Source organism: Sus scrofa, chromosome 8, assembly GCF_000003025.6.
Source record: "Sus scrofa isolate TJ Tabasco breed Duroc chromosome 8, Sscrofa11.1, whole genome shotgun sequence".
In the NCBI taxonomy this organism is placed as follows: domain Eukaryota; kingdom Metazoa; phylum Chordata; class Mammalia; order Artiodactyla; family Suidae; genus Sus; species Sus scrofa.
In genome coordinates, this window is record NC_010450.4 from 99,141,605 (window position 1) to 99,166,655 (window position 25,051).

Sequence of the window (25,051 nt, forward strand, 5' to 3'; positions counted from 1 at the left end):
CATGTGTTGTTACCTAAAATGCATTCACGGAATAATTCATTATATAAAGATATATTCTGTTTGTTTTGTGACATTAATGATGATAATATCATTTATATTCTGACAGTATTGGATTCTGCTTTTCATTTTTCTCATGATGGTTACTGAGTCAATAAAAATATTTTTGCCTCTACTTCATTCAGTACCTTTTAGAAGACATATAATTTGCTTACATGAAAGTCTTAAAATGAAATTATATTGAATACTCCAGAGGAAATATACAGAAAAACCAGGACACACAGAAGTATTTTATTCAGTTTCATGAGAATAATTAGAAAAATATATAGTTGGAAAAACAAAAATGTCAGAAAAAAAATGAATCATTTGGTTTTTCTTTTTTTTTATTCACAGCTTTGAATATTTCCTTTCTACAGAATATAGCCACAAATGGATCTTATAACAATTTGAATGGGGCCCAGATAAATTAAAATGGAAAATTAGAAGCACTGGAACTGGAAGACAAATGGAATTTTGAGATAGCTAGACAACTTGCCAGAGGTAATTTATTCAGTAATTTTACCCAAATTATACTTCAGCCCTATTTGCCACAAACTCAGCAAAACATGATGAATCTGGATAACATGCTTTTTGTTGGGGATGGAGGACACCAATTCTGTGAAAAAGCATAATCCTGAAACCACATGAACCTGCCTAAAAATAAGTAATAAAGGATAGGATAAAGCCAATAATAGTTAGTTCAGGGTAAAGCCTCTCCAATGCCAGGAGTTTTAACTAAATCTTACATAATTAGACAATGAAGGAACTGCTAAAAAACATTAGTTTAAGAACTTGTGTTCTTTAAAACTCACTAAACCTATTATTTTGTTACTTAAAAAAAATGCAGTAGGTTACCAAACTTTACTATGTTATTGGTTATATCAGTTGTCCAAAGAATGCATGGGGAGCACACATAGAAATTTCTCTGGAAATATAGAAATAATTCTCTGAAAACAGAGTGATGTAAATTTTAAAGTATTTGGGGAAAGGAAGAGTCTTCTCAAAATCACAAGGCTCTTGAAGGCAAAAGTCATTTTTACTCACCACATTCTTCCCAGCACTTGGCACACACTGCTGGGCAAATTTTAAAAGATGTATGCATTACCAAGACTCATTTATGGACTCGTTTATAGGGAATATTATCCTTTAACTTGATATCCCACAAATATCTATTTAGAAGTGCCCGTTAAATGCAGAGTGGCCAGGAATTATGCTTTCATTTGGATAGGAAGCTGCCTATAAAGTATAGATAATTGACTTTGCCACTTCAAAAATCTCTTGAACATTTCTTGGACTCATTCTCCTCTTGATATGAAGCAGCGTACCTTAAGACAATTTCAGATGCAAGTGTACTTTTTCTCTGTCTCACGATACTGAAAGACCAAATCATCCTCTTTCAGGAAACACGACTCTGTAAGTACTATGTATAAAACAAAGGAAAAAAAAATTCTGGTTTTGATTCACTCTCCAGATCCACATATCAATGTGTGCTGCACGTGCTATCATAAGCTTTTTGCATCAGTTAGAAGAAATATGTTAAAGACATGAATGGTTTTCCTGTTAAATAGGAGAGAGCATCAACTCAAGTTTCATGACGACAGTTCTTCCAAAACAAAAGAGAGCAGCCCTCTATTGATTTTCTATGTATCCAAAGCCATTTTTCAAATTTATCTGGTTCCCATAGAGAGTCCATCTCATCTTTTGACTTTCTGATGAAAATTACCCCAGATATAGTACACGATATGTTTCTCTTTCTTCAGACTCATGGCCATAAAAGAATTAACACATTTAGGAGTAGGTTATGCTGTATTTACTGTCCGAATCACACTGTCTTTCTAAAGAGATAGTTCCCAAGATGTCTTGCTTTTCGACATCAAAGTCAAGTATGAATAACACTGTTCTTCACAAAATTCTGGTTTAAGACTGCAAATAGAGTAAGAGAAGGATGACTTAAGAGAGAAGGCTGCTCTGGCAAAAGAGAATCTTATTTTGATCAACATTTGTACCACACACAATATGGTTTTAATTTGAAATAGGGAACTTATTGACATTGCCAAAGAACTTTGTACATTGGTGGTTATTTTATTTGGGCTAGAATGGTACACAGATTAAGATCCCAACTTTCTGCCAGAATACCATGATAACTACACTTTGTACTTTGCAAACTGATTGGGACTTTGGCAAATTGATTCATAAGCTAATAAAATTGGAAGAATCCAAATGGGTCACCTGGAAATTATCTGCCTTTATACAGTGTGCTTTTAAAAATCCTGTGGGTTTTTTCATTTTAATCATATACTTCAGATATAGAGATACTCTTACAAATGTTTTCAGCATTCCTACCTTGAATATATCACATGTCCAATGAAGATTTATGAGTGTGTCCATCCATTTAGCACATTCCTTTAAAAAATACAAAGAGTCCTTATAGGTTACCTATTTGATGTCAATTAAACATTTGTCAGAGTAGCCTATGTGAATTCTAATATAATTATGGATACAACATGTATATACTGTACATGTCATATGTACAGAAAAAAAAAACTTTGAAGAGTTTTCCTGGTAAATGCCTAAAATATGTCTTAATATTCTTAATCCTAGTTCACCACACTCAACTTGGATCCTTATTAAAATTCTAATATACTTTGAAAGAGGTTTATTAATGATGGAAAGATGGAGGTTAACTGCACACATTACAAACAAAGACTCATTATAAGATATTTGGACAAGCTTTAGTTGCTTTAAATTTAGGCTCAGATTTATCATCATATCTTAGAGATATCTTGTTTGCCATTCTTTCCAACCAATATAAATCTGTCTCATTCCATTTGATAAACTTTCCTTACAAATTATCTACTTCTATTGTAAAAACAGAAGTCAGTTTTTAAAATTAAAATTTCTGCAACCTTCTAATCAGCAGATACAACATACTTCAGGTATATTCCTGCCTCAGCAGAAGGAAATAGACTGCTTTAATGTTATATATCTTAACATGTTTTCTATTAATATCCCTACAGGTGCGGATTGGTAATGGAAGATCGCATGAATTAATCAACATTAGAACAGACATTCATCTGAATTCAAAATATCTCTCCTCCTGTCTTCTGCATCTAAGATGTCTATGCAGGGTGAGTGCACATCCACATTTTCAAGGTTTGTTTTGCATTTGGAGATGCATTTATTTTGCAAGAGAATATATTTAAATGAAGATTTGCTTCAACAATGATTCTCTTTCTGGGCCTGTTCTGAATTATTCTTACTCTTTATCCTCACATCCTTTCAACCCTAAGGTTTTTGTGGTGCGCTCTTTGTTGATGTGTTGACAATGATCTGGCCTCAATGACTCTCTGGCCATTCCTCTAACATGGAATGTTCTTCTTGGGGATTCCCCGTGCCCCTATATCTGCCTGAAACAACATCACCCACGTGTATCCAGGGCTTGCTTGCCTGCCTCATTCAGAGCTCTGCTCAAATGTCCCCTCCCCAGAAAAGTCCTCTCTGACCCACCTATCTAAGTTAGATGCACATTTCCAATCAAAATCTAACCCTTCCTCTGCTGTGGTTGGCTTACTGGCATTTGTCTCCACTAGATATTACATAATTAAGACTGTATCTACTATTGATTGATTGATTGTCTGTCTCCTCTACTAAAATGTAAGTTCCATAGAGGAAGATCTTTGTCTATTTTCTTTACTATTTTATCCCATGATCTAGAAGTATGTCTAACATGTAAAGACACTTCATGATGATTGTGATTAAATGAATGTACATAGCACACTGAACTTTTTTCTTTCTTTTTTTGGTCATGCCCTTGGCATGTGGAAGTTCCCGGGCCAGGGATCAAACCCATGCCACAGCAGCAACTTGAGCTGCAGCAGTTTCACAATGGATCCTTAACCCACTGCACCATAAGAGAACACTAAAGAACACTGAACTTTTTTATATCTCAACTTATTTCTTTCTTCAGGGAGAATGCCGTACTACATGGTCTTTGGTGTAGAATATATTTGTTTACAATGATTATCATAGAGGCATAGGTTATGCTAGCATTGAATCACTGCTATTTATCTGTATGCACAATTTTCTTCACCAAAATTTATTAGAACCTGGTACCTTTTGCCTCATTAGCAATAAATGAAAATATTAAATTCATGTATAATATTGGCCTATAAATCCTGGACTGCTAAACTATTAAAACTGCTGGCTGGCTCAGTAGTAGTAACCATATAAATTACTAATGATGTGACATTTCACTCCAAATAGCTTTAAGGAATATATACTAGATTAATCATAGATTTCAATATTTTATTTCACACTGAGAGCTCTAATAAATGTATGCCAAAATACATTCCCTTTCTGGGCTTATTTTTTTCTAAGGAAATATAAATTTAGTCATCTTGGAATGTTAGTCCTTTGAAAACCGAGTCTGTAACATAAAACAGTGGGAAAATAAAAGTGCATTGCTGAATTAATTGATTCACAATTTAAAAAATAATTTTTTCATCTTTTACGGATTAATTTTATCTTTTACGGATTAATTTTTTCATTTTCATGAAAATAGTGATTTCTTAGATGGGATGTCTGGAAGTAATAAAGTCACATGGTGATTTATTTTTTTCTCATACCTAGAATATTTATAAAGAACATAGCTCTCAATAATTCAAAGCAGTTATCATTCTCATCAGCCTTGGTGTGCATAAACATGCTAATGGCAACATGGGAGTTAGAAGTTGTGCTCTGGTCCCTTCTGATGCCCCATTTTCCTCAAATCATTTTAATTTATCTGAACAAGTGATCCATGAAATCAGCTAACTTAGAAAATTTTGGAAATAGCTTTGAAAGCAAGAGCAGTGTGCTCCTCAAGAGCTGAGTGCTTAGAGTCCTGTGCCATGTCACCGATCTAAGCCTACAGATCTTGGGGCTGAGTGATGACACTCTGCATCTCCTGACAACACGCTCACGAAGGTGTTGTCTGTGTGCACCTGAGAGTAATATTTTCCCCACAACAAACATGAGGAAGAGCCCCGAAGAGTGACCGTATTCCAGGCAACCCAATAAACACGTGCAGAGGCTGGATTAAAATTCTAAAGTCATAATTTTATGTATGAAACTGCAAGTCACTACTAACAATTAATTAGTGGGGGTGGTTATCTTATTAATTTGTCTCCACAACCCCCATTCCACTGTAGCAATGTTGTGTCGCTTCACTATTTCAGTATGAATTAATCTCCACTTTGAGTGAAAATTTCATTGTGCACATTTCTGATTCGTTTTGCTATAAAAATATTAATATTGCTCTTGCTTCAGTGGGAAAGCTTTCAAAGAAGAACCGTAGACTAGGAATTTTCCTATACAAATCTTACCTTATGGGTAAACTGGGATGGATTAATCTAGAGAATTGTAATTCTTTATCTCACAAAGAATTCTTAGAGAACTAGAATACAGAATCTTGGCATCAGATTCTTTCCCTTTAACCCTTAGCTATAATCATGTTTATCATTTTACTTTTAGCTCTGTTCTCAATTATAGAGTTTATATCCTTGAGGACATTGAGATGCTTCACAGTTTCTCAAAAAAAATGCACTCTGTTTTGAGTTATGCAAGGCAATCAACATGTTCCCAAATTTGGTGCATACATTCACAATAGTAAAGTTCATAGGGAAATACTAAAACATGTTGGCTCATCGTAGGTAACAGACAAACAAAAAAACAAAAAATAGATTAAGGTCTTACACTCAGTCACTAAACCATGTTATGAGAATATTATAATTTAGATTTTAACCACATCTTATTTTCTTTTTTGAAGCAAAAATAATAATCTCAATCTTATTAAATATCAAAATAATTATTCACATATCTCAATCTGTTCTCATTAAAATATTTTAAGAATTCCCTGGGAGCATAGTGGTTAAGGATTTAGCACTGCTGCCGAAGGTTGTCACTGCTGTGGCTTGGGTTTGATCCCTGGCCTGGGACTTCCACATGCACTAGGCACAGCCAAAAACAATTAAAAATGAAATGAAATATTTTATTTACTAAAATCTTTTCCATATTTCATGTACTAAAGATGTTTGCGTATTTTTAAAATCTCTATGCAGGATGGTGCAGGTGGTGGAAGAGGGTAATATTCTTAGCAAATATTAGATGGGGAAAGGTATTTACAAAATGTTCTGAGAGTGTTTGTAGAAGTCCTGTTATTTCAGGAGTAACTACTGATATACCAATGGATTTGTTCTAGACCAGAATCTTCTGAATTGTTTCACTCCTGGGTGACTACATGAAAATAGGGATTTGTCTTGGCTAAGATAGCACATAAAATTTGTTTATACTGTGTGAAGCAGAGTGATCAATAAATTAAAGACAGGTATGTGTAGCAAATCTTTCACTGTCATTCTGTCTACTCACCACTGGATTTAGAAAATTTGGGGCTGGGTCCTTGGAGAAAATGAGACCCAGACATTTTTCCATAATTAGCTTTAATTCATTGCCATTCCTATTACTGTAAGCCTAGTCCAAAGCTGGTCTTTAGTGAACACACTCTATTGGGACCTTCCAGATATTTATTGCCAGAATGCTGAAACCAGGTTCATAACAAAGTTGGTCCCCTAAGACCAACCTAGTCTAGACATTATGCTCTAGGGAAGTCCAAGATCTCTGACAGGTAGGAATGCACTAAAGTGTCCTTAAAATATCTGTTCTGGCGATTATCCATAGTCATGTCTTTTAAAAGAAAAGGAGTTTGCCCCTTTATTGTCCAACTTGCCATATGCTACTGTAGAGACTATTCCCAATCAGGCATGGGAAGAGTTTGGGAAAATGAAAAATTAATATTACACTATGAATGCAAAGTATTTTAAATAAATATTTTAATTCTATTGTTGGCATTTAAAAGTAGAAAGCATACATTATGTTACAAATATCAAAATGTGAAAAATATGAATGTTACATAAGTAACAAATGTAAAAAAGGTACTTTCTTACTTTCCCTGAAAGTAAGAAAACTATTCAGCATAGGAAAATATCGGTATCAAAAACACAGCTTAAGTGTAAAAAAAAGTTTTTACACAGTATTAAAAAAGGATCTACAAAATGACAGAAAGTAAGAAGTGTTGACATTTGACTTTTTTCTATAAATTATTAAACCTGGGTACCTGGGGTAAGTGTTAAATGGTTGAAAACTAAGTCCAATCATAGGTTTTCTTTAGGTTGATTCTTTAAAATTTTAGATGCATAGAACATTTTTCAATAAATAACTTTTAAAAGTGTCTCTGAGAAGTGGTTAGAACATCATTCCACAGTAGGAGAGCGGCAGTGTTCTGTGGACACCATGCGATCATTTTGTTCCTTGTGGAAGCCTGGTCAAAGTCAGAAGACCATAGATGTTTACAAAAAAAGATTTGGAATTTGTAACAAAACTTTGTAAGAAAGTTCTAAAGTGCTGAACAAAATGACTTAATTTTAGTACCCACTGTCATGAAAAACATATTCAAATGTTTCTGCGCAACCTCGAATATGGAATCTATGATTCTGAAAAGTGTTAATACTTAGTCATTCATTCAAGAATAGGAGGGCTCTTTCTACATTTTACAAAGATGAGTTAAACCTCAAGGATCTTGCAATGCAAAACATAATAATCATACAATGGAAACAATACACATACCCCACTGTGAAAGTACAAGTTCATTTTTGCAATGGCAACGGTATTAATTTTAAAAGTCACAAATCAAACACTGGTACATAAGAAAAACCTTTCCAAATGCTGCATGCCACATAACTAGTTGCAAAATACGAAGCATGCAGAAAAAGAAATCCAACCAAGCATATTTAAATTAGAGTCGTGTTGAGTCTGTTTCAGCAGCACTGTGGTTATTATTTTTAAGTTTCCCTCCAACACCAGTCCATACTGGCCTGTTTTGCAAATGTGACCCACCCTCATCGGCAACCTTACCATGGTTTGAGTGTTCCTTGGTTTTATACTTTTATACTGCCAGGACATAAAGTTCACACATACTGTTCTGCTTCCCCGTCTTTGGGGGCTGGCTTAGTTGTCCCACCTTTGCCTTCTTCATTTGCTGCTGCTTTTTCTGGGAGAGATGCCAAATCTTTAAAAACATCTACATAATGGCCAAAGCCAGGGCCCCAGTTCAAAAGGTTGTCCCAGTTGAAGTTCCCTGCTTGCTGCCCAAGCTTCAAGGGCAGTGTGTTGTCAGCAGCCCCCGGTGCTGCTGCCTGTGTGCCCACAGGTCCCCCCTCAGCCCTGCGGCCATGGTATCTTCTAGGCTTCAGTCTGGCTCCATAATTATCTTCATCATCTGCATCAGATTCATTGACTTGAGATAATTTGGGCATCCTGGAAGTGTATACCATTGGCTTTTCCCTGTCATATTCCATTTCTGAGCAAGTGAAAGACTCGTGTGAGTCACTATCAGAAGAAGATTCTGGAGCCGGAATGCCATCCGCTGGGTTCCTGGTTCTGGACAGCGGCCTTCTGCAGTCCTCTTCTGAAGAAGACCTCCCATGATCTGCACTGCAGATACTCGGGTTTCTAGGGCGAGGGGTGTTTAGCCTCTCCACCTCTTCAATTGAGAGTCCTACCGGAGGGGAAGATTCCAGAGGAATCTGCCCAATTGGCTGCTTCAGGCGACTTCCAGGTCTGGAACCATGCGATGCCATGGCCTGAGGACTCTTGCTTCTCCTTCCCAGCCTCGTAGCATAGTTGAAAATGCCAGGTTGGCATGCCTCGCCGTGCATTTCCAAAGTGTTTCCATCCCTCATGGGAAGATGCAATTCCCTGGCCGGGCTGTTCCTGTAGAAAGTAGAAGACTTGGAGAAAGGGGCGGGGCTGTGCCTGGACAGAGGGTTGGGGGTTGGGCAAGCAGAGTGGCTTAGGGAGCTGGATCTCAAACCTTGACTGTAGGAAGGCTGGTAAGTCAAACTGCTGGCCCCCAGGGGCATGGGGGACTGCCTTGCAAAGCCCAGGGGACTGTGCCTCTGGATGGAAAATTTCGGGGTGTGGCTGCGGAACTGCTTGTAGTGCTGGATGATGTCCGCGTCCGAAGGCGCGATGCTGCTGGCATTGTCGATGTCGTAGTGCTCTATCTCCTGCTCCGGCGAAGCCAAAGGGGCGCTGGGGATGGTTTCTGAGTTGTGAGGAAGATCAGTCTCATCGTAGATGAGGTAGGGGTTCTCCCTTTCGATGATATCTGGCTTCGGGTTCCCTTCAGGCTGCTTCCTCACGGTCATGTCCTCCCCGTAGGGAGGGATGTTGTCAGGATCATCAAACGCAACATTTTCACTTCCCTTTTTCTTCTTCTCCTTCGGTTTCTTCTCCTCTTTGGGGTTTTGGGCCTTCTTCCCCCGGCACTGATTACACAGGATCAGGCTCAGGACCAGGAGGGCCAGGACGGTGGCACAGCTGCCCACGATGGCAGGCACAGCCCACAGGGGCAGGGAGATCTCCTCGGGGCCCTGACTCAGAACGCAGATGTGCTCTCCGGGACTGCCAGCTTTGCACACCCTCCCCGGGGGACAGAGGACACCGAGACAGGCCACCACCGTCTCGCAGGTCCTCCCTGTGTGTGACTCCGGGCAGCTGCAGGTGAAGCCGGAGTGCAGGCCTGGCTCGCAGCTGCCGCCGTTCTGGCAGGGGTGAGAGGCGCAGTCCCCGGGCGGGACGCACTTGTAGGCGTACCACTGGTTGAGACACAGCAGATCGCCCCAGCAGGGGTTGCTGGCACAAATGTTCGGGCCGCGACAGCCGATCTTTACCGAGGGATCCGTTTTAGAAATGGAGGCCAAGCTGTGTTTCCCGCTGAAGGGAAGACTTTGTCCACCATAGAGCATAGAAGCAATACAGCCGTCAAACCCTGCAGGGGGCGAGAGGCGGTGGTAAGGCATTTCAGGGAAAACCAAAGGCTTAAAATGCTGCCCTGAGAGAAGCTCTGCAATCACATCAGGAGAGTTTAGAAACCCCAGTCTCAAAGTCATCATCTGGTTCAAAGGCAATAAATAAATCTCTGCATCTCACAATATCAGTTAGAAGAATGGGTAAGATTTCCACAGCGAAAGTGTGGAGCAGATTTTGCTGGAATCTGGCTCTTTGTGAAGATTTACCAGTGGCACCAGTGGGCTGGGTTTTCTTTTTATCTCTCTTTTCATTTATTAAATTATTGATTTGAGGGTCTTTTTATAGTCTATATACCAAGAATGAAATACATAAAAACAAAATTTATTTTAGAAAAACTTTCAAAGAACCAAAATAGGCCACTAGCTTCAAATGTTAGATCATGTGGTGTCAACAGAGGTGATATTGCTCCTGAGGGTTGAACACAGATTCTTGAGCAAAAGAAAAATCTTGGTTGTTACCATGGTGTATGGGCCTCCAAAGAGCAGATAGAGCATATGCTTGTGGCATTAACATTTTATGCAGTGGCAATGGCAGGGCTTAGAAAAGAAGATCTAACAAAGTTCCTTAGAGGGTGATGACTGAGGGAAAAAAAGTTGACAAAGACTTCGTTAGACTAATATTTGTGGGCTAATATTGCTAATGCTCCAATCCCAGAGCTCAAGAATATATTTTGAGACTAAGAAAAGAGCATGATTTACTTTGATTTAGTTTCTTACAACATCCAATGAATTAGCCCCCATATTCTAAAACAAACTAAACATCTAAGAACTCATCATGACCTAGGCATTAACTTTTATGCGACTCCATTACTGAACCACGTATTTTCCGCTGTTCCTCTTATTTGATGCAGCCTTCTACCCCAATGTCATGTCAATCCCTGAGACTCTTTCCATGGGCTCCTGGGACATCTGCTTTTGTTTGTACTCTCCTGGTTTTCTTTCTTTGACCAAGTCCCCTTTGAGTCTCGGTCTCCTCTAAAGAACCACTGACTTCTGGAGTTATCAAATAAGGCTCTAGGCTTTCTTTTCACTCTACAGCCTCATGTTTGGGTATCACATCTAGGCCCATGTGAAGCCGATAACCCTTAAATATACATTTTCATCTGAAGTCTACTCCTGTTCTCTAGCCCATCTACCCAAAGGTCTTTCTCAAAGGTGCACCAAACTCTTAATGGCTCGACCCTTCTTCTATTTGGAAAGTCAGAAAGCTCCCTGAATTTTATCAAAATCATCAATACTCTGGTTGATTTTCCTTCCTAAAATATTCTTCTCTACCCACTTCTTTTAAACTCTTCTGCCACCAAATTAGTCAAAGCTCATATAATACCTTGCCTAGATCCATCCCTGCAGTCTCTGCCCAGGTAATTTATGCAAATCTCCTCTGGTCCTTCTCCAGTGCACTCCCCATGGTGTAATATGGGAGAGCTTTAATGTCACTGAATATCTAGTTTTGATACTCCTGTGATTAATTTTAAAGTAACTTCCCATTGTTCAAAGATTGAGGTCAAAATTGCCACACTGTCTAGAAACCTTTCATCCTCCAACTTCTTTTATCTGTGACATCAGCCCCCAGTGTTTTGGGTAATTCTGATTTAATCTACTTTCCCCTTTTAGTTCCCATCAATATAAATTAATCTTTCATACTGTCCCATCCTCCTCTTCACTGTTCAGATGTAAGAACAAACGTTAATTTCCAAGAAGTTTCCCTCCTTTCTTTTGCAGTCTCTTAGAATTCTATGTTCTTCCTCACATCATCTATCATAGGTTAAAATAATATATTTATTTGTGCAATTATTTGTTTGATGCTTGTCTTCCTTAGAGGACCATGTATGCTATAAAAGAGTGGCTATTTATTTAGTCCACTATGGTAGCTCATGACAAGTACATACAGGGCTATAAATATATGTTGTGTGAGTAAACAAATGGATGAGTAAATGAATGAATGTAATAAATGTCTGATGCACAAGGAAAGGATCAAGATACCATGAGCTAAATTATGAGCTTGGTAGAACAATGGCTAAACAAAGTCATGGCTGATGATTTATTACCAACTTTCTAAAGATAGTTATGATAGTCTTGGAATATTCACAGTGGATATTATCAGCTATCTAACTACTTTCAGAGGAAAAAAAATTACTTTTCTTTTGTGCCTCTACTTGACACAAGCCATTTACCTGTTTGAGTATCTCGATGAGCTTGATTGGGTGGAATTCCTCCAAGAGATATAGTGAGTACATCAAGGCCACCAAAATCCTGAGTAGGGTGGATGATATCTCTGTTATAAATTCTGTCGATGGACAATACTGTGGCTGTTCCATTTTTTCCAATTAGAAAAGTGTGCCAGTGGCCATCGGCAACATAGACTTCGGGAATATTTCTCTCCACTTTTCCAGCAATTCCTGCATCAGATGTAAAATGCACTTTGCCATTCTTAATCTGTAAAACATATTAAAAATAATGTATAATTTAACCATGATATGATTGAAAAAAAATAAGTAAAATGAAACTTTAAAACATTGATCAATATAAAGGAGAGGGAATAATTGAGGAGTCAGGTAGTATTAGGGTAAATTTACCTGTATTGCCTTTAGAATTTCAAGTAACATATACCTTCACATTTAGTAGGTTCAGTAGCTTTCAGTATATCCTTATGTTTATAAATAATTTTTCAAGATGTATAGATTTATTTTTCACAAGTGAGATAATAGGGTGAATACTCATTTTAAGACAGGCGAATTACATCTTTTTATGATGACATATTTTAAAGGCAATAGCAAGTTAAAATTTGTCATTTTAGTAAATGGCCCATAACTATCAAAAATATTAAAACTATATCCAAAAAGAGAAATCAATGCTTAACTAAATATAAAGTAGAGTTGGAAAGTGAAGACAAATAAATTGTTTTACTTGTCATCGATTACGCACTGGAATTTTATTAAAAAAATCATGCTTATTATTTATATCATTTATTGACATGACAACTACAATGAATAAATGGTGAGTTCTTAATAATGAGGTGTCTGGGCAAGTCTTTACTTTGGCTGTCTTTTGAAATTTATCTAACGGATATTTGGTTCCTTTTACTTTGCCCAATAGAACATTGGTTAACAAGATGCTCTTACTCCAGTTTCCAGCTACCAAGTTTCCAGTTTTCTAAAAGACACTTAGAAAATGAAACAATTTAGAAGGCAGGATGAAAAGAACATAATCCCATCACTATTGCCAGACAGAGCTAGTGCCTCAGCCGGGGATAAAGTAGCACTGCGTATCAAATGACAGGAATGAAAGGATGGATTCGTTTAGTTTGTCACTCAGATCAAGTGCTATTTCTACATGCAACAAACACATCTGGTAGAACTAAAAATGAGTTCATTTTTCTTTGTGGAAAATATGCCTAACACATTTACATACGTTTTTCATAATGTAATATTTTATTAAAGCAGTTTCTCCAGATATTAATATATTCCAGTACTGAACCCAGGAGAAAAAAAAATCATGGTTAAATGACAATAACATTTCATCAAATGGGCAAAATCTCATGAAACACAGTAAAAACAGCAAGTCCTCTGGTTTTAGCCAGAGTCCTTTTTAGAAAGGAGCCTTGGGAAGTATCTTCTCCAAGATCTATGTTTCTCTCCTAAAAGATCAAACCATGTCATTCTTTCATTTGACCAATTTCTGATGGGTCTTTGGAACATACTACGGAATGGGATTGATAAGAATATACGTTTCCATGACAACATTCTTCATGGTCTCCTTCTCCCCAATAATACTCTAATTCTTAACATCCATCCTAACTTTCAAAACATCATGCTTCAAGTTCCCATTGTAGTGCAGTGGAAATGAATCCTACTAGGAACCATGAGGTTGTAGGTTTGATCCCTGGCCTCGATCAGTGGGTTAAGGATCTGGCATTGCCGTGAGCTGTGGTGTAGGTTGCAGATGAAGCTCAGATCCTGCATTGCTGTGGCTGTGGTATAGGCTGGCAGCTGTAGCTCCAATTTTACCCCTAGCCTGAGAATCTCCATATGCTGTGGGTTTGGCCCTAAAAAGCATTAAAAAAAAAACCCACAAAACTTCATGCTCATGTTTTTGCTTGGTTTTATTTATTCATAGATTTATTTGCTCATTTATTTATGTTTGACTCTGGAGCTTGGAATCATCCCAACTCTGTACCGTATACCTGGCCTCCCTTCAAAACAAAAACGGATAAGCAAACAAAACTATACACTGAAACCAGAATTGATTTGGAGTAGAAATAAAGTCCATCACGTGGCATTTTTATATTTCCAAGTATGAAGATAGACAACGTCCTATGAAAGAAGAGAGGTTTGGGAAGCACTTTAAATATAGTGTAAAAACAGTTGCACATAAGAATGCTCTTCTTTTGCTTTTCTCTCTGAAATTTTCTCCCCTGAGTTTCTTTTTTTATCTGAAGAGACCCTATCTATATTCCACACATTCTCCTCTCTTCACATGTATTGCTATCCACTCCTAACACCACTCTCTCCTTTAACCATATGGAATCCCATTATCCAACTCTCTCATTTTCGTAAAATATTTTCCCACTGCCTCTGTGCATGCGTGTGTGTGCGCGCGCGCGTGTGTGTGTGTGTGTGTGTGTGTGTGTGTGTGTGTGTGGGGAGAAACAGAGACAGAGAGGAAGAGAGAGACAGAGATTAATTCAGATGGGGAAAAAAAAGGAAAGGAAAGAAAGAAGGGAGAAAGCAACTGTCAGAAACTAAGCCAAAAGATAGACTAAAACCAGGGGCCTTGGTCAGTGATAAGGTAACTGATAAGTAACAGTCCATTCTAACTAGTTCCCTTGTCTGTATAAGCAGTTTGTATTCCTGTCATACAAGTAACTTCCAACAGCCACTCTCTTCCTGTCTATTCAGTTTTCCTGAATTATTGGTTTTGTTTTTAATCTATTTACTCCACCAGCCAAACCCCCTAATCTCTGAAAAACTACCTTTCAAAATTTTCATTCCCCCAAAATGTGAATTGTAGTCTGCATTAGTCATTGTTCTTATTCATTAGCATTTACTTTCCCTTCAGGGGAAAAAAAATCTCTTTCTAAATGCCTGCTACCAATGCAACAAAACCTGGAGAAGATGCATGCTGCTTGTGTGGTTGGAAATGCAAGATTTTATGATGACAAAAATGGATCCTGACATTCAGCTTCTTCCTTGAGGAAGAAAAATATTCTGTCTTGATTTCTTCTACCACATTGTTTTGGTATCTCTTGGCTTAAAGAGATAACATACAGAAATGTTTCATATGTCATTTAAATGGCACGAGGACTTGGAAGCAGCCTAACAGATAATGCACAGACCTCAATGTCAAAGCCTTTCGATGTGTATAAAAAATGTTTCTTGTAGACTATGTAGGTCCACTTCTTTATCTCGTTACTTTGCTTTCAAGACATTTTGCAATGAAAATTATGAACACCAAATAACATTATACAGTGACTTAAGTGCTCTATTTTGCAGTTGCTTTTTAAATTGTTTCAATAATGGAGGTAAAATTATAACCTGAAGATATTCTCCAACTAAATTAGGGCAGAGCTCAATCTTGGCATTACTGACATTTCAGACTAGATGGCTCTTTGTTGTAGGTGTTGTGTTGTGCACTGAGGATGTGTGGCAGCAGGTTTGACCTCCACCCATAAGATACTGGTAGAGCCCCCTGCAAAACCATGGCAATAAAAAATGTTTCTGGGCATTACAGATATGGGAGGGGGATGGAGGTGTAAAACCATTCCCAGCTGGATGGCTGTAGCAGGGCAATTATGAGAATTTTAAAAATATATTTTTTGTATTACTTAAAGGTATGTACATGCCACATACAGAGTTGGCCTGAATGGAGAGAAATTTTGAGATTAAAGAGGCTGAAGTTTAGAGCTGAATGTCTGTTTTTATTTTTAGTATCACATGTGAATTAAACCTAGTAATTTTCTATGTGTATTGCTTTTTTCCTTATGAACTAAGCTTTCTGTAATTTTAAAAACATTTATTTTAGAAGTGAAAATAATTCAAGAAATCTGGATTTGTTTTCTTAAGAATTTACTAAAATTTGGGCATTCCCTTCGTGGCTCAGTGGTTAACGAATCCCACTGGGAACCATGAGGTTGTGGGTTCGATTCCTGGCCTTGCTCAGTGGGTTAAGGATCTGGCGTTGCCATGAACTGTGGTGTAGGTTGCAGATACAGCTCAGATCCTATGTTGCTGTGGCTCTGGCACAGGCCGGAGGCTACAGCTGCAATTCGATTCCTAGCCTGGGAACCTCCATCTGCTGCAGGAGTGGCCCTAGAAAAGGCAAAAAGACCAAAAAAAAAAAGAATTTACTAAAATTCATATAAAAATTTCAGCAGAATTATAATAAACTAAATGATATTAATAAAAAGAAGTCAATATAACTAACCTAAAAACACCGATGGGTTGAGAGACAATGTCCTACTTGTGGAGAATAAATCAGAATAATAAATTCAGAAATTAAGAAAGCTAAGCGCTGACAGGAAATGCATATGTAATAAAACCATTTGCCAGTTTAACATCTCACTTACAGCTGAGAAAAAATGTGTAAAAGCTTAATGATAAATCAATCATGAAATATAATGTTTCAAAAATATTTATTTAGAAATTATTTGGAGAAGTTAGCTGAAATTTTACATGAAATAACTTCCAAAGATATTTAATTTCATAGGATTTACATGCATGGTGAATTGAATGTATGTTCCAGAATAAATTCAGAAAGTTTCAAATTCTTTTTCTTATAATAGTCTTGCCAACTAATATATACATATCAGTGTTTGGAATATTTGTTGGAAAAAAATATTTATCCATTTCAAAGACATGAAATGGATAAATATTTTTGTTTATGAGTAGAGTAAAAACAATATAATTTTTTTTAAAAATCTGGCAGAACAGATTGCAACAAATCCTTTCTATGCTGGCCTACCTAGCAGTGGTCTCCACACTAAACAAAAGTGTTTAGAAACCAAACCATTCAGATCTTTGTTACTCTGGCCAATGCCTGAGGAATAGTTAAGATAGATGATATTGGAATAGTGCCCAGCATTAGTCGGAACTCTAATGGGTTGTAAAGAGAAGGACAGAAATTATGGGAGAAGTGATTTAAACCATGACACAGCAGGCGGTCTAATCAAATGAAGTCACCATTAGCTTTTATCTTACCTTCACAGTAGTGTAATTGCTGCTTTCTTGGATATGGATTAAAATGCCATTCTCGCTTCTTGTCCTGAATTTTACTTCCAGACTGTTCACACCAAAAGGCTCCAACATGGAACCTCGTATGCTCTGTCTCAGCAGATATTCCCGCTTCTCATTCTGACTCATGTGATAGTCCAAGCGCCCTTTGCCTTCTAAAGATAAGGCAGTGTCAGGAGTAACAGCTGAAAACCAGTGAAGAAAGAAAAACATGAATGCATCGAATAGGCATTTCTTTCTTTCTTTTTTTTTTTTTCTTTTTAGGCCATACCTGTGGCATATAGGGCAGGTCCCAGGCTAGGGGTCCAATCAGAGCTGTAGCTGCCAGCCTACTACACCATACCCACAGCAACACTGTGGGATCCAAGCCATGTCTCTGACCTACACCACAGCTCACAGCAGTGTGGGATCTTTAACCCACTGAGCGAGGCCAGGGATCAAACCTTAATCCTGATGGATAGTAGCCGGGTTCCTTACCACTGAGCTATGACGGGAACTCCCAATAGGCATTTCTTTTTTTTTTTTTTTTTTTTTGTCTATTTTTGCTATTTCTTTGGGCCGCTCCCCCGGCATATGGAGGTTCCCACGCTAGGGGTCCAATCGGAGCTGTAGCCACTGGCCTACGCCAGAGCCACAGCAACGCGGGATCTGAGCCGCGTCTGCAACCTACACCACAGCTCACGGCAAGGCCGGATCGTTAACCCAGGGACCGAACCTGCAACCTCATGGTTCCTAGTCGGATTCGTTAACCACTGCGCCACGATGGGAACTCCCCAATAGGCATTTCTTAAAAGAGTTTCTAGGGTGACAAAAAATTACTTTAAAAAGAACAATGAAAATATAAGTTTTTGGTATTAGTGTCCCTCAGTGCTCCTCTGAAAAAATAATTTATGCTTGTGAATTATTGTGTAAGTTGATTTAAAATGCTTAAACCATTTTAGAACCATGCAATGTAAAAAATTTTATGACACTTACTATTCCTTTGGAAAAAATTCATTAAAATATATGATACATGAAATATAAATTATGAATACCTAAAAATATAGCCACATTTGAAAAAATTGTTTATCAGTTTCACTGTGTTTCTAGACTAACAAGGACCTAATGTATAGCACAGAGAACTATACTCAGTATTTTGTAATAACCTATAAGGTAAAGAATCTGAAAAGGAATATATACATTTGATATATATATACATATATATTTAACTGAATCACTTTGCTGGACACCTGACACTAACAGTATATTGTAAATCAATTATGCTTCAGTTTAAAAAATCAATATATATTTACACAGCTAAAATGATTTTTAATCTTTAAAGTTTAATCTCTAACATGGAAAATTTGAACGCAGAAGTGTAAAATACTTGTTTTTGTAACTAACTTCATTAGTAGTAATAATCAGATAGAATTTAAGCTGTCATCATGTATACTTACAATTTATCTCATCTGATAAAATGTTTATACTATGGAAGTATATAAATTTGTTATAGCTAATAGAGCTATAGGAGGGACATAAACAAAATGAACTCCCAAGGATTTCAACATTGAATGGTACATTTTCAGAAGGTACACTTTATAGTATGTGAATTATATATCAATTTTTAAAAAAGAAACCACAGGCATTCCTCAAGTGAATGACATTTTATTTTCCGAATATAACTGGATTCCTACTTCCTAAATACTCATCATTTTAGAAAATTTTGTGAAAATGTACTTTTCCTGTGTTTAATTTTATCCTCAATGCAATTATACCTATGTTACTAAGATCTTTTTGATTACAGTGCATACATAATTTAATCATAAATTTCTATTCATTCTCATATTATAATAGAATCAAGTGACTCCTTAAAAAGTAGTAAGAGGAGTTCCTGTTGTAGCACAGTAGGTTAAGGATCTGGCATTGCCATAGCTTCAGCTCAGATTTGATCTGTGGCCTGGGAACTTCCATATGCCACAGATGCGGCTGAAAAAAAAAGTAGTCAGAGAAGTGTAATGATTTAAGTAGTAACTATTTGCCTGAAAATAAAGCTATATTTATAAAAGAAATTCCATTAGGGTTAGTGGGATGTATAGCTTGAAATTAGAGAATGCCATGCTCTAATGATGGCTTGATTATTGTAAATGTCTTATTAACAGTAGTATTAAGATTTAGAAAAAATAATAAAAGAATTTTAAAATGAATATTCAAAGCCAATTCCAATAATTATAATTTAAAATTTAAGTATTACCTTTAACTATAACAGATTTTACCTCTCTTATATGATGTTTCAAACTCAGTGTTCAATGATTTAATATATATACTTTTCAACCAAATATAACATAGTCACCAGAGAAATACACACTAAAAGCAGATAATATTAAGCCAAAACCTGAATACAGTAATAATTATAAATTGCCTAGGATTCCTACAGGTAAAACAAAAATAACTAAATGATATATTTATAAAATAGAAACTCTGGAAATATTTAGTAAATAATTCTAAAAGTGTTTCACTCTTCCTCAGGTTGAAGACATGAATTTAAAAATGTCACTGTATTTTACTAATTATTGTATTTTACTGTTATTATTTTACTAATTTTTCAGTATTTAGAATCAAAACATAATTATTTTAATTCGATTACATATTTAGGTACATATATTTATACTTTTCATGGTTATTATAATTTCCAGTGGAAGATGAAACAGCTCTCATACATTTTTCACAGTATTTCCCAGTCAATCCTTCTCTGCAGTGACACTGCTGCCACGACCAGTAATCTGTACACGTGCCACCATGTTGGCAGGGACTCCGAGTACAAGCACCTTCCAGTCTAGGGCATCTAAAATAAAATCAGAGTATAGATCATGAAGCACAAAACCAAATAGGTGGAAATTGTTAAAATGAGACAAACTTTTATTAACCTGTTTAGTTTTCACACACTCATTTCTTTGAAACTCAGGTAACAACTATATTTGGAGCATCTAACAGAACTAGAAGTTGTCCTGTAACACATTCTCATTCATAAAAGAGAGGTTAAACAAAATAACATCTTACACAATAAAGAAAAATAGGTGATAATTTCTTCTTTAAATTAATTCTTTATTGAGCAAAACTCCTCGGTGAAATAAACACTGGTTCATGTGATCTTGGGGCCATGTGTTTATCTCAGTACGCCTCTCCTCCACCAGAGAACTCATGCATCTAAGGTTTACTGAATGGTTAATACATGACAAATATAGTTCTAAACATGGAGATAAAGTGATGAAAAAAATCCATGAGTTCGTATTTATTTTTCCTGTGAGGGGGTCAGACAAAAAACAAAAAATTAGATAAATGTGTAGTATGTTAGAAAGAAGAAAAATTCTGTGGGAAAATTATGGCAGAGAAAGGGGGTTGGGGTTCGGGGGGGATAACTCTAGGTTAGGCAGTGAAGGAAGGATATATTTTCATCAAGTCCTAAACAAAGTGACAGAGCAAAGTCTATCTGGTAGACGATTATTCCAGGCAGAGAGAAGAGCCAAGTGTGAAAGTCCTAAAGTGAAAGTGTCCCTGGCATGTTTGAGGAACAATAAGTGTCCCGGTATAGTCAGAGCAATGTGGACAAGGAGAAGAGTAGGTAGATAATAGTGAGGGAGTTAACGGGTGTGAAAAGAACTAGGTCAGGAATGACTGGAACGTGACCTGAGGACCTCCATGTTCGCTACCCAGGCTGGACTTTTGCTGAACACTCACTCTAAAACTGCCGAATAATTGCTGAGTTGCAAAAGGGAAAGACTAATGCTGAGAACCAGACTTTTTCTGGACTAAGGAAAACATATTTTCCCTAGTAAAAATATGTTCCATAACCAAATCATATGTATAGAATAATTTTACCCTCCAGTCCAAATTCTTGGTAATCAACTTGTGAAAGCCTGCATTAATTTCCCTCTTTTCCCGTAAAAACCCCTGCCCATTTTCTTCCAATGGGACACTATTTTGGGTTCCTCCCAAATCTGTGATCATGGAATTGCAGTTCTAAGACCCCACATAAACTACCTCTCTGCCTTTTTACAGTCTGTGGTCCTTTTGGTTGACAAGGGGGAGGTCAGCCTAATAAGTCAGAGTAAGAACTGACTTGTTTTGAAATGTCATTCTGTTTGCTGGTTGATTAGATGTGGTTTATCAAAAAGAGAGGAGTCAAAGTTAGCCTAAAAACTTAAGTCTGAATATTTGTTAGAAATACACATGGGATATTGCATATGCTGTTGGATATGGTCAAAAAGTTCAGAGGATAGGCCAGGTTTAAGATAAATATTTAAGAGTCACCAGCTTTAGATATAGTATTTAAAACCAAGGACTATAAAAATGATTTCAAGAACAAATATAGATACAAAAGAGAAGTTGCTAAGGAAGTACAAATAATCAGGGTAAAAAAACAAGGGTGTACTTTATGCTGGCGAACAAACTAATAAAGCTGTTTTTAGTGTTGCTGAAGTTCAAATAAGATGAGATTTGACCATTGATTTTAGCAACACAAAGGTTATTGATCACTTTGACAAAGAGAACTATTTTACAAAGAAAAGAAATTAAGTGGGAGAAATAACCACATGAGTTGAAATGAGAAAAGAAACACTGTTTAGAAAGCTGGCGTGCTAGTTTTAGATGGTTTCCTGGTATGGGTTTGGTCTTTGTGGGAATAAGAACAGTTCGTTCCTAGTAATAGGATACAGGATATACTATAGGTTGCATGGGCAGATATAGGAGAATGAGCTTTGGGGAGTTTTGTTTTCATTGCCTCAATATTCTGAGCTAATGTTAGGAAGCAAATGCATTAGCCGGGAAAAGGATGCAGGAGATGATGTTTGCGGTTTATGGAAAGAAGAGGCATGATATAGTCATTGAGGAGAGTGGAAAATGATTAAACTAGGGGAATATAATATATTGCCAGGCAATATTAGGGCCACACGAGAGGCTAGTAATAGGGGATTAAAGAGACTATGAACTCCTCAAGAGCAAGAACCTGCCTTGCCTATTTTTTTGTGTCTGGCATCAGCCAAGTGCCTCATGATTCAGCTTTGCTAATTCACTAGCTGGCTGATTTGGGGCAAGTTTTTTAGACTCTGAGTAACTCAATTACCTCATCTGTAAGATGAAAATAATAGTATCTACCTCCCAAAATGGTAGTAAAGCTTAAATAGACTAATGGACTAAAATATTAAGACTAGTGTCTGGAACATAGAAGTGTCAATGCATGTGAGTCCCTGTAGACAACTGATAAATCTGAAATAAAAATGAAAAGAAACCTTCAAATTTGGGAGCCTTTAAATAGTCTTTTATCTCTTATATTATTCCAACATATCCAAAGAAAATGATATATCCATCATATCAATGTAAGATATGTCTAGGGCTATAACCAAGATTATTAAGTATAATAATATAAAATAAATGTATCCAATGAAGCTCTAGCCTTAAATTTAGAATCTTTGGAGTTCCCTTGTGGCACATGAAGGATCTGGCATTGTTGCTGTAATGGCTCAGGTCACTGCTGTGGGGCGGGTTTGATCCCTGGACCAGGAACTTCTGCATGAAGTAGGTGTGACAGTCCCCCCAAAGTTTAGAATCTTTTATGACAAAGAGTGATAGAAAAATTAGGTATTCTTATCTAAAAAAAAATCTAAGTTTATCAATTTTCAGAAAAATTACAAAATATATATTTACATGAAGTATAATTTAAGAGAAAATTGGGAATTCACATGTGGCTCAGCAGCAAACGAATCTGACTAGCATCTATGAGGATGTAGGTTCGAGCCCTAGCCTTGCTTAGTGGGTTAAGAATCCGGCATTTCCGTGACCGGTAGTGTAGGTCGCAGACGTGGCTCAGATCTGGTGTTGCTGTGGCTGTGGCTGTGGCATAGGCTAGTGGCTACAGCTCTAATTCAACTCCTAGCCTGGGAACCTCCATACTCCACAGGTGCGGCCCTAAAAGAGACCAAAAAAAAAGTATAATTTAAGTGAAAATTAATGTAAGAAAATTATATTTAAGATGGAATATATAGAAGTAGTAAATTATGTACACATACTACCACTGTAACCTGTCTAGAAAGTAATTTGGCAATACATATGAATTAGATCTTTATGTTTCTACCTAAAAAGATGTTCACAACTTATTTTATTTTATTTTTTTAATTTTGTCTTTTTTTGCTATTTCTTGGGCCGCTCCCACGGCATATGGAGGTTCCCAGGCTAGGGGTTGAATCGGAGCTGCAGCCACCAGCCTACGCCAGAGCCACAGCAATGCTGGATCCAAGCCACGTCTGCAACCTACACCACAGCTCACGGCAACGCCGGATCGCCGGATCGTTAACCCACTGAGCAAGGGCAGGGACCGAACCCGCAACCTCATGGTTCCTAGTCGGATTTGTTAACCACTGCACCACGATGGGAACTCCTCCTGTCACAACTTATTTTAACGTGAAAAGAAATTCAGTGTTTAACTGCTATTTTTCAATAAGACAATAACAGCAAATAGAAAAATAAAGGCAAATGTTAAATTGTACCAAAATAATGAATTTACAAATATTGAGGAATAGTCACAGCTTTGTATTTATAATCATATTCCTAGAAATCTCAAGCAAGAAAATTACACGAGCAAAGGTTTTTGTGAAAATATATTAATCACAGGGTTATTAATATATTAATAAAACTGGAAACAGCTAAAGTATAGATTCAGTTAAAATAGGCTCATCTGGAGTTCCTGCTGTGGTACAGTGGCTTATGAATGTGACTATAGCAGCTCAGTTCACTGCGGAGGTAAGGGTTCAATCTCTGGCCTTTATAGTGAGTTAAAGGACCTGGCATTGTTCCAGCTGCAGCATAGTTTGCAGCTTCAGCTCAAACTGAGTCTCTGTCCTGGGAACTTCCATATACCACTGTGTGGTCATTAAAAAAATTAAAAGCCTACTTTATATTATGATAATAGCTTAGGTCATAAGCATGATAATAATCTAAGAGTATTGGTCTCTGGTAGTTTGTTTATAGGCTACTTTATATTTTTCTGAATTTTTCAAATATTCAATATGAACAGGAGTACTTTTTAAAATAAAATATATTCACAATTCCTAAATCATTGCTGGAACCTAATTGATTTTCAAATAGGAAAAAAATACGTCTTATAGTTTACAATGAATCAAATGATTCCTTGTTAAATATATATTGAGTTTTAGGGAATGTTCATAGTTATATGTAAAACTATTTAATTTCCAATAGTTTTTGCATACATTATTGCTAACACTTACATATTACCATGTGCCAGGTTCTTTTCTATGTGACTTACTTAACTCATAATCTTCACAACTTTGTATGGTAAAGTATATACATACAGGCATCCATATATTTTTCCAAAATTTCACAGCTATAAATAATGGTTAAAATTCAAAACAGAATAAAACATAATAATTTCATCTTTTGATGCTCAATTATCATATACTTTTTGCATTTTTTTCTTTAAGATAGTAAGAAATAAGTTTTCCATACTGATCGAGGATGCCTTGTGCTGCCAAAGCTTGGCTGGGTTCCAGAGGCCTTCCATTGACAGCAAACTCCATTATACACCCGACAAAATCGTGGCTTTCCACGTGTCCTCTCCTCTGAAGGATTGGTTCTAGTGATCTGATACCACCGACTGTGACTCGATTTGGCTGAACGTCAAGAGTCCTACATAAAAAAGGAAAGGTAAGTACCATAGTGCTAATACAATAGATTTCAGTAGAATGTTTAAAAAAGAGTGACTATAAATTTTTCTGGCATAAATTAAAGCATGGAAAATTTGGGCAGTATTACCTATCCATGAGTATCCCCTAAACAGATACCTACAAGATTGCTAGATTTTCAGGGTATGAAAAATAATAAAACATCATGGAA

The 25,051-nt window shown here is 36.8% G+C and overlaps 1 protein-coding gene across 1 annotated transcript in view; it reads right to left on the minus strand.

Annotated features, from left to right (window-relative positions):
* The window catches only part of FAT4 (FAT atypical cadherin 4), a 170,165-nt gene continuing 145,476 nt past the window's right edge, over nucleotides 363–25,051 (minus strand). Inside the window, 5 exon segments of the mRNA XM_021101611.1 lie at nucleotides 363–9,901; nucleotides 12,116–12,377; nucleotides 17,138–17,355; nucleotides 19,867–19,991; nucleotides 24,665–24,844. Of these exon segments, the coding sequence (XP_020957270.1) occupies nucleotides 8,037–9,901; nucleotides 12,116–12,377; nucleotides 17,138–17,355; nucleotides 19,867–19,991; nucleotides 24,665–24,844 (2,650 nt within the window). The 3' untranslated portion in view covers nucleotides 363–8,036.